Here is a 10,503-nt window from a genome sequence, read left to right on the forward strand (position 1 = left end):
CAAAAGTTAAAAGGCTTGAACAGTCTTGATTGTTTATACATAGGTCCATGTTATACTCTGTCAGATACGGTCAGGTAAAGCATTATTTTAGGTTTTGAAGAATATGATGTTAAAGAACACTAGGCAGTAGCTGTGAGGATTGTTGTCTAAAAGTTTTGTAGCATAGAAATACTCCTCAGCAGGAAATTAGTGTCCCACCATAGGTTCATAGGTAGGTACTAGGCTATCGGCCTAAGTAAGCCTAGCCAACAATGTTCCCTGGCTTATGCCAACCCAAGAAAGTTAATTTCCTGTGCCCCTGTCGAGCAGAGCCACATAAGTGATCCCCGGGGTATATTTCCTATATCCCATCCACTCATCAAGATTTTTCTTGAAGAGTGCTAATGAGGAACTTTGCTTGACATAGATGGGTAGCCTATTCCAGAGTATGGGAAGTCTCTGGGACAGGAATCTATCCCCCCAGCAAGTCCTGTTTATTGTGGTGACAAGGTTTAAGTCCCTAGAGCGTGTAGTTCAGAGGGATTGGGATTTCTTTAGGTGTAGCATGTCCAACAGCTCTGGGTTTGACATAGCTTTATATGTTGGGCAGAGATCACCTCGGAGTAGGCGATATGCTACAGAGTAAGGCTGGAGTTTTTTGAGATGATCAGTTTAGGGCATCGGTTTGAGGCCAGTAATTCTCTTTGTGAGGTACTTCTGTGGCCTTTCCAGCTGCTGCAGATGTCTTGTGAGGTACATTCCAAAAGGGGCATTGTACTCTATATAATATAACCAGCTTGTTTATTAATGGGAACAAGGTTAAAGAGTAAGTCATTGAGTTCATGTTCTTCATTGATAGATTGTGTTAATTGTCTGCTGGCTAGTGGGGGCTGGTTCTTTTGTGTTTTTGTAAAAAAAAAAAAAAAAAGTTGTTGTTCTGGTATTTAAGCCCTAACTTTGATAGGGTTTCTGTCTATACACACTGAGCAGAGTGGATAAGAGGTGTTGACTACAACTGTTAGCTGAGATATATAAGTATCCTGTTTTTTATTATTTATACAGATTATTGTTTCTCGTGTTTGGGCTATAATGTTTGAAATAAAAGTTTTAAATTAAATCCAACTGCCTGTAATCATTGTAGAACTAAAGCATAAAACAGTATGCACACAGATTTGAACAGTGTCTACGGCAAATGGGGAGAAATAGCCAAGTAATGGGACACTGGAATGGCTGTGTGGGCGGGGCTTGGGGGTGGGTGGACTTGGGCGGGGCTGTGTTGGCAGGGGGCGGGGAGAGCTATGTGGGTGGGGCTCTGGGTTTGCACCCCCCTGGAAAAAATCCTGTGGGCTCCCTTGGTGGGAGGTAGTGGAAAGTTTGGACCAGTCTATGTTAACAACACCTAAAATGATAGTTTCATATGGTAAGTTGAGCGAGAACCAAGAGAGGATGGATTCCAGTATGGGAATGTTATTTCCAGGGGGAATATAAATGGAGACCATGACAAATGATATATGGGGGGTTTAGATGGCAGTTAAGGATAACGAGTTCGGCTGGGTGGAAATGAGGAGTAGGTGTGCTGATGGTTGAGAGGTTTAGGCTGTTTGAGTGGAGACTGGCAACACCACCGCCCTTTTTGTTGAGTCTATCAGAGTGATAGATGCTGTAACCAGGTGGCAATATTTCTTTGTTAGTTATGTGTGGTTTTAGCCAGGTTTCTGATAGGTCAAGGATATGTGCGGTGTTTTGAGCGATCCAAGTATGTAGTTCAGTGATTTTGTTTGAGAAGCTTCATATATTCAGTGCATAGATAGAAAGGTGTTTGTTCTGTGAGGTTTGTTTTAAGGGAGGTTGAGCAGGGAGTAAGTAGTGGGATGATGTAAGAGAGGAGGGACTGTTTGTGGCTGTAGGGTTTAGGGTGTGGGAGGGTGGGCCAGGACTAGGATGAATGTCACCAGCAAGAAGTAAGTTGCTGGGGACTGTGTTAGTGTGTTACTGAGAAAAACTGGTGGTGAAGTTTTGACTTGGGTGTATGGGGGGGTAGATGTTAAGTATAATGAGTTTGTGATAGCAGTGAAAGGTGAGGTTGAAGAGAGATGGAGAGATTAAGATGGGGTAGGAGAGAAAGATTTGATGATAGATGTGTTAGGAGAGATTAGATGAGGGTGGGAACAGTGTACATGATAGCAGGTAAGGTTTGTGAGTAGTGTTAGGAGTGGTAAAGAGATGAATAGAAGGAGCATGGTAAATTAGGTTATGAGTATAAGAGTGAGTTATAATTTACAAACATGTTTGGGTGTAGAGGAAGTAGAATAAGTAGTGATAGTGTAAGAGGTGGGAAGTTTGAGTAGGAAGGAAAGGTGTTAGTGGTTAGATAATGACAGAAGGGGAGGGAGTAGAGGCAGACAGGAAGTGGAGTGTGGTTGGATGTTGAGGACAGGAAGGGGAGGGACAGGTAACTATAAATGTAATTGTAATGGGGTGGGCGTGAATGGGGGTAGGGCTTACAGGTGAAATGTAAGAGGAGCCAGGGGTATCTGGAAGAGGAGAAATAGAGGGCAGACATAGGGGAGAGAGACTGGAACAGGATAGATTGCAGGGAGAATGAGAACTAGCCACAGGAATAAAGACCAAACTGTAGCAGAGGTTAACAGGAAAAAGTAGGGCAGAAATGTCGGGCTAATGAGAGGGGCAGGTAGAGATAAGGAGCATAGAGAAATAGGGTCTCTAAGAGCAAGAAATGTCTGGTTGAGGGAAGGGGGGGGAGAACAGCAGAGCAAGTAGAAGATGGAGATACTGGGGAGCGACCCAATGATGTGCAGGAGGCAGTTAGCAGGACAATAAAAACAAAGAATACAAAAACAGTGTTTGTAAGGTACAGAAGGTGAAGCATTCATAGGACATACTCTAGAGTATTAAATCCAGGACGAATAGAGGGAGGCAGTCATCAATATTAGGTCCAGGGTACTGTTAGTTTCCAGCGGGGTAAGCCAGTGAACTTGTGAATGGAAATCTGTCCTAACTCTAGAGTATTAAATCCAGGATGAATAGAGGGAGGCAGTCATCAATATTAGGTCCAGGGTAATGTTAGTTTCCAGCGGGGTAAGCCAGTAAACTTGTGAATGGAAATCTGTCCTAACCAGATAATGGCCAGCTGCACACCAGGGGCACTTTTCCAGGGCAGGAGAGAGTGAACAAACAAATTCACAACTTTGGGCAGTACAGAGGTATAAAATTCCTGTCACATTGCATGAAAGTTTTGCAGAGGGTGGCGGATAAACAAATACACAGAGTAGTAAAAAGTAAGATGGGAGATGATAGTTGAGAAGAAGTTAGAGATGAAGAAAAGGACCAACTGGGCATTCCTAGACTTGGAGAAAGCATATGACAAGGTCCCAAGAAAGCTGATTTGGGCAGTGCTGTGGTGGTTCAAAGTCCCAGAAACAATGGTAGAATTAGTGCATGCTATGTATAAGGATGCAATGATTAAAGTATGAACAGTGTTTGAGCTCACAGAGGGGTTACAATTGGGAGTGGGTGAGGACCAGAGTTCAGCTCTGAGCCCACTGCTATTCAAACTGGTGATAGACTACATTAGCAAACAGGTCAGTGGGGACAGGTCAACAAAGTTGCTGTATACAGAAAATGTGACATTACAGGCAGACTCTGAGCAAGAATTTAAGCAAAGGATAGGGGACAGGATGCAAAATTGAAGGAACATGAACTGAAACTGAAAAAGTTATCATGGCAGTAAATGGTGGCGTTCAGAATAAGTTGAGAAGGGAAACTAGTGGAACAGGTTAACAGCTTCAAGTATCTGGAAGGGTGTGATTGAGGAAAAGGGTAGGCTAAAGCTAGAATCAGAGGGGCTGCAGGCAAATGGCAAAGGGTATCAGGTGTAGTATATGACAGAAGAATGCCAAAAAAGATGAAAGTTATGGTGTACAAAACAGTGGTGCAACCAGTACTACTGTATGGTACAGAAACCTGGGCAGTAAAGGCAGGGCAGCTGAGGAAGCTAGAGCTGATGGAGATGAAGTTCCTGGCACATATGGTAGGATGCACACTCCAGGACAGATGAAGAAATGAGGACATAAGAGCAGAAGCCAAAGTAGCTCCAATTACAGAAAAGGTCAAAGAGAAGAGATTATGGTGGTTTGGGATCCATCCATCCATCCATCCTTCCATCCATCCATCCATCCATCCATCCATCCATCCATCCATCCATCCATCCATCCACCCTCAACCTCTTTTTCCCATTTTTGAACATGGGGTTGGGATCCATCCATCCATCCATCCATCCATCCATCCATCCATCCATCCATCCATCCATCCTTCCATCCATCCATCCATCTATCCATCCACCCTCAACCTCTTTTTCCCATTTTTGCACATGGGGTTGGGGTATTATGTGCAGAAAAACAGAAGAAATATGGAGAAGATTTCAGACAGACAGGAAGAAGTCAAGAGGAAATGAGGGCATCTAGCAAAAAAGTGGATGGATTGTGTGATAGAATATCTGTAAAGCCAGGCATGGATGTCAAAGAAGGCAGGAGAGTGGCATTGAACAGGGAGAGATGGCAACAGTTGACACAACACCTGACCCCCATGAAGAAAATGGGAAAAAGTGGGTTAATGATGATGATGATGATGATGATGATGATGATGTGCAAAGTTGAGTTGGATAGAAGGGGCTGTCTTGCCAGTTGCTTGGTTTAAAAACTCTGTCTTTGCAAGACTGGTATGCATTTGTGTGAAAATCATTGGAATGATATACTCTGGTTACTGTTTGTGTGAACCAAATTTGAAATGCATAACTCTGAACTGTCTCCGATTTTACAGAATGCCTCTGATGTTACTTCTTAGTTTTATTCTGTTCCTCATATAATTTATGTTTTTTGGCAAACCATTAAGGATTGCAGTCATTAATTAATGACAGACATTTGTGTGATATATGTTATCTGCTTCAGAAAAGTCATCCAAAAGTAAAAACTGTTATTTCTGCAACTTTCTTACTATATCACAGCAATATTTAAAATCCAATTTTGAGTTTTTGGCCTTTATTCTTAACTTTGTCCATGATTCTTGCACTAAGAAATTTAGAAGCATTATTTTTATTGCTATTAGAAGAGGTATGCATAATAAGTATTATAACTGCTGGGGAAGAGTATGGCTATATGTGTATGTAAGTAACTACCTTTTTGTTCTTTACTCATTTTAAACAATATGGCTTTGCAGAACAAGTGCAAAACATATTGGAATAATTTACTGTTGATAATCTGTGTTTATGTGAAACAAAGTTAAAATACATTACTATGACCATAATTATTATTTTTACCACAGGCATCCGAGGACTACATAGTTAACAAAAAGATTGTAATTGTTGATACAGGAGCTGAATGTGGATGTAAATAATTGATCCTGCTGGCTTGATCAAGTTAAGTAAGTGGTCATTATTCCAGCTTTGCAGGAACATTGTGAATTTGTGTAAAGCAAGTTGGAATACTTTACCATGGCCATTTTCTCACACACAATCAGACATTTGAGGTGTACACACTCATGTGTCTGTAGTTCATGGTTACAGACATTGGTAAATTATAAAAATATTTCAAGTTGTCTTTTGTGGTTATAACAATCTGAAGTGGGTAATTTTGTTTTTGATTAGTAAATTTTATTTTACTTGTTCCTGGAAAAATGTTCAAGATTTCACAAATTTAAAACACGTGCAAACAATTTTTGTTTAGCTAAACAGTAATACAGTTTATAACACTCAGGAAGGTGAATCCAAAAGAACATATATATTTATGTGTAGACCAAAAAACATACAGGAAAGTCCATGGTTTTACACGCATCCAGGGCCCATGGCTTACTTAATCTGCTACTGGTTATGACACTCCCATCTTGTGTGGTACGTAGTCTGTTGTCCGTTAATGTAGAATGAGATGCAAGATAAGAATGATCCATGAGTAGTCCTCAAGCCATGATTCTGTAATAGGAATCAGTTTAGAATTGTACCGAGAAAGCCACGTTTCTAATTGTATCCTTTAGTCATTACAACTACAACAGTGTAAGATAGATATGTAGAAATGTTTAAGGTTATTGGACCACTGTTTAAATGAATGTTCTTGAGAGTAAATCTATGGTAATAATTAGCAAAGATTTATATTTTTGATTGTTTTTAGTGGGGTGTACCTGCAGATCATGGTGATGCAGCAGCAAAAGTATCTTTTCCTAAGATGGACAGCATAGGGATGATGAAGTAACCATTTTTAATTTATGGTAATGCTAAAGGTCCCTGCAACAGGATTGACAAAAAAAGCCAATTTAATTTTCGATTTTTAAAAAAGTATTTGTTTGAATAGCTGACATTTCACCCTACATCATAGCTCTATAAATGTGCAGACCATACCCCTAAATAAATGCAAGGAACATCAGTTTTATAAATGCAATAAACCTTGAACTATATACTGATAATATGACTTTAATGCATTTATCAGAGGTGCTGATCTGAGCACCGATCATTGGATGTTGTGCTTTGCTGCACCTTTGGAATGTTGAAACATTCTTTAATTCACTACCTGAAATCATTAATAAGTTACTTCCTTTAATATTTTAGTTGCATTTATTAATCAGGTAAGTGGACTGCTCTTGAGACCAGTTTCTGTCATGTGCCAGGCCATAAGGCAGCAATACATTATAATTTATACAATTACAGTAAAGCACTGCAGCAAAATCATATACATGAGACAAATGCAACTTTGTAGCAAATAAACACATGGATTCAGTCTGTAGAAATCCCAATAAGTTCTCAATGTTTTGATTTTTTTGTCTCCTGCAGTCAGCATTCCAATTCAGGTTGGTGTGTATCCTGTTAATGAGTTTAAGCCCACCTTCCCAGGTCCGTTTTTTTTTGATGTTCTTGAAAACAGAGCAGCACACACTGTTATTGGAAGTGTGAATGGGCAAGACCGAGACTGGGAGTTCAACAACCTCCACTACAGCATTATCGGAGGAAACATACCTCCTGTATTTTACATAGATATGAAGAGCGGTAAGCCATCCTTTAAGTCTTAATTGCATTTAGAACAAACAGTGATGTGGGTGGAGAGTAATATTTCTGGAAAATATAAATATACAATATGTACTGAGTTGCAAAGATGGTCATGAGTTCTGTCATGGTAAGTATTTCATCACCATTATAATGTAAAGCAGGTGTAGTCATGCTTAACAGAATAGTACTGATTAAATAATTTTCTGGTGTAACTGCTGAATTCTGTTTTTTTCAAAATCATAATGATACCTATGGAAGTATATACCTGTTAGTGCAATATTTAGTTTGAAAGGTCTGTTTTAGCATGTAAGATGCTTGTTCACTAACTGATATAATCCTTTTAATCCTGATATAGACATTCATTTTTTAATCCTAATCTTTCAATAATTTACAGATAGTAAATGAATGTAGATGTGTAACGCTGAATTAGTTTTATGATTATCTGATTAAGATGCCAGAGATAAAGTCAATTCCATTATGTCAAGAAATGCATAATAGTATCCTTCGGGAACTCATTCACCCCTTGTAACTATTATCTTGACAACACACCCAGTAGTCAGGGTCTTGGGGACCCACTTAGACAGTAATCTAGCTTTTGACCATCATGTGGGAGCCCACTTAACACTAAAGGCATTTTAAGAGATCTGGGGACACAGGTTGACAGCAACCTATCCTTCGACCACCACATTGCCACTGTGGTCAGAAAGTCCTTCTGTGTGGCACATCTCATTACCAAGGGCCTTGCATCCAGGAAGAAAGAGGTCATCATCTATCTGTACTCTTCCCTCATTAGGCCAATCATCAAGTATAATGCACCATTTGGCATGTACCTCACTAGACACATGCAACAGCTGGAAAAGCCACAAAAGTACCTCATGAAGAGGATCCTAGACCTTAAAAACATGTCCTACACAAACAGACTCAAACAACTCCAGTTATTCTGTGTCTCATATCATCTACTAAGAGGCGATCTCTGCTTGACTTACAAAGCCATGTCCGACCCAGCTCTGTTAGAAATGCTACATCCAAAGAAATTCCAATTGCTCCACACCACATGCTCCAGAGACCTCAACCTCATTATAACAATCAACAGAACATGCTGGAGGGACAGGTTCATAACCCAGTAACTGCCCATGCTCTGGAATAGACTTCCCATACATGTCAAGCAGAGCACTTCACTGGCCCTCTTCAAGAGAAATCTTGATGAGTGGATGGGAAATAGAAAGTTCATCCTGGGGATCACACCAGTGGCTTTACTTGATAGAGGCACTGGGAACTAAAGTTGGGTGGCATGATGCCAGGGCATTTCTAAGGACTAGGCTTTTAAAGGATTCAGCGCCATTAGCCTAGTACACACCTATGAACCTATGTGTTGTGAGGAAATCATTCTATGTAGTATAACCTAACAAAAATATGGCATCTAGGTCAAAGGAAGTCATTGTTCCACTGTATTCTGCATCCATTAAACCTTTCATTAAGTACAGTACCCCTTTTGGTATATACCTAACCAGGCATATCCAACAAGTGGAATGTCCACAGAAATTCCTCACTAAAAGAATACAGGGCATAAGTAACATGTCTTGTGCAGACTGCCTCAAGGCCCTATCCCTGTATTCTGTCTCCTACAGGCTGTTGAGGGGAGATCTTTGCGTGGCATACAAGGCATCTTCAGACCCCACTCTGGACCTCCTGCATACCCACAAAACAAACAGCACCAGAATTTCCCATTCTAAAGACTTAAACCTTGCCTGTGATATAAATAGGGCCTGTTGGAGAGATGGGTATGTATCCCAAAGACTACCCCATCTATGGAACAGGCTCCCCATCCATGTGAGACAGAGTTCCTCCCTAACCAAATTCAAGTGTAACTTGAACAATTGGATGGGGAATGGGAAATTCATCCATGCTTTGGCACCTATGTCTGTAATGGACACAGGTAGCCTGTAAATGATGCATCTTCTAGACCCCTGCTTATAAATGTTTGAGCAAGGGTTCCAGTACATGTCAGAAATTTGGGATGCATGGCTAGGCTTAACAATGCCCTTGTGGTCATTACCCTACTAAACACCTATGAACCTATGAACTATTCAAATGCTGATTTTGATGATTCCTAATAAACCGTGTAAGACACAGCTATTTTTTTTAATTATTAGGGAAAATCACAGCATTATTTATTAATTCTGTATACATTCAATACAGTGTTACATACTCAAAAGCAATTAATTAATGTGCTGTGAAATATTCAGACTATGGAATTTATATTTATGGTTGATTAAATAAGTAATGATGTTTAATGTAAATAAGTAAAAGAAAACAAGAGTACCTTAACATTTGTTTACTGGGAAAGTCCATCTTGGAATGAAGCCAATTTTCAGTGGAGGCCTGGGGAAAAACACTCCAAGCACATCTTTGAAATGTGGGAGGAAGTCAGAGCACCCGGAGAAAACCCACACGAACACAGGGAGGACATGCAGACTCTACACAGAAAGCACTCCAGCTGAGATTCAAGCTGGATAACCTCTTGCTATGAGGCAACAGTGCTACCACTGCATTGCCATACTTTTTTTTGAGGGGATGGCATTTTCTTAATAAGGAGTTCAAAAGAAGCTCCCATTGCGGATTTCTACTTTTGATGGAGACATTTTAAAGGCATATATTATTATAAGTGGAAGAGAATTATGACCTATTGTTGATTATATTTTCCATAAACAGCTTAAACAGCAGTAAGTTGAACATACCTATTTTAACATGCTATATTTTTCCTCATTGACTTGGCTTGTGTACTACTGTCTCTTTTATGTTGCCAAAAGCTGTTTACAGTGAATATGGCAACATCGACCCAAAAATTGCAAAAATCCACTAAAGCAAACAGCCAGGTCAGAGATTTTTTTCCTAGGGAAAAAAATCAACAGACCGGCCAAACATGACACACCACCTAAATTACTACAAAGTGGGGGACTTCACCCCCAACACCCCCAATGTGGGGGGGGGGCTGTGCCACCCACATCCCCATAACTAAATATACCAACTCTGAGATTGCAATAAAGTTGGGAAAAGGGCAATTTCACTGTGATGGCCAAGTGATTTTTTTTCCCTAGAAAACAAATCCCTGACCTGGCCATTCGCGTCAGTGGGTTTTCACTTTTTATGGGTCAGTATTGCTGTATTCACTGTAAACAGCTTTCGGTAACATAATATAGACCCCATTTTTTTTCATGCTGCTGTTACCATGAAGTATTGGTATACTTCCCCCATTTAGCATACTGGTGGATGTTCATGCAAACTCTTGCACACACCTGAATACTTTACACATTACTAGTTTACTTTATCCACTGTTTTCTGTATTTTTGTGTTTTTTTCCTACTGGTTTTCATTGTATAAACATGTTTTGGGGCTGTAAACATGAAAACTGTCATGACAGTTTTTTTTTTTACTGCAAAACACTGACATTTTTTTCTGAGCTGTAAGTAACTTTG

The 10,503-nt window shown here is 40.0% G+C and overlaps 1 protein-coding gene across 1 annotated transcript in view; it reads left to right on the forward strand.

Annotated features, from left to right (window-relative positions):
• The window catches only part of CDHR4 (cadherin related family member 4), a 764,521-nt gene that overhangs the window by 402,803 nt on the left and 351,215 nt on the right, over positions 1-10,503 (forward strand). The window contains exon 12 of the mRNA XM_044078501.1: positions 6,815-7,027. Within this exon, the coding sequence (XP_043934436.1) occupies positions 6,815-7,027 (213 nt within the window). The remainder of the gene's footprint in view (positions 1-6,814; positions 7,028-10,503) is intronic.

This window comes from Protopterus annectens, chromosome 7.part1 (assembly GCF_019279795.1).
Source record: "Protopterus annectens isolate FY-2018-M chromosome 7.part1, PAN1.0, whole genome shotgun sequence".
Classification (NCBI taxonomy): Eukaryota; Metazoa; Chordata; order Ceratodontiformes; family Protopteridae; genus Protopterus; species Protopterus annectens.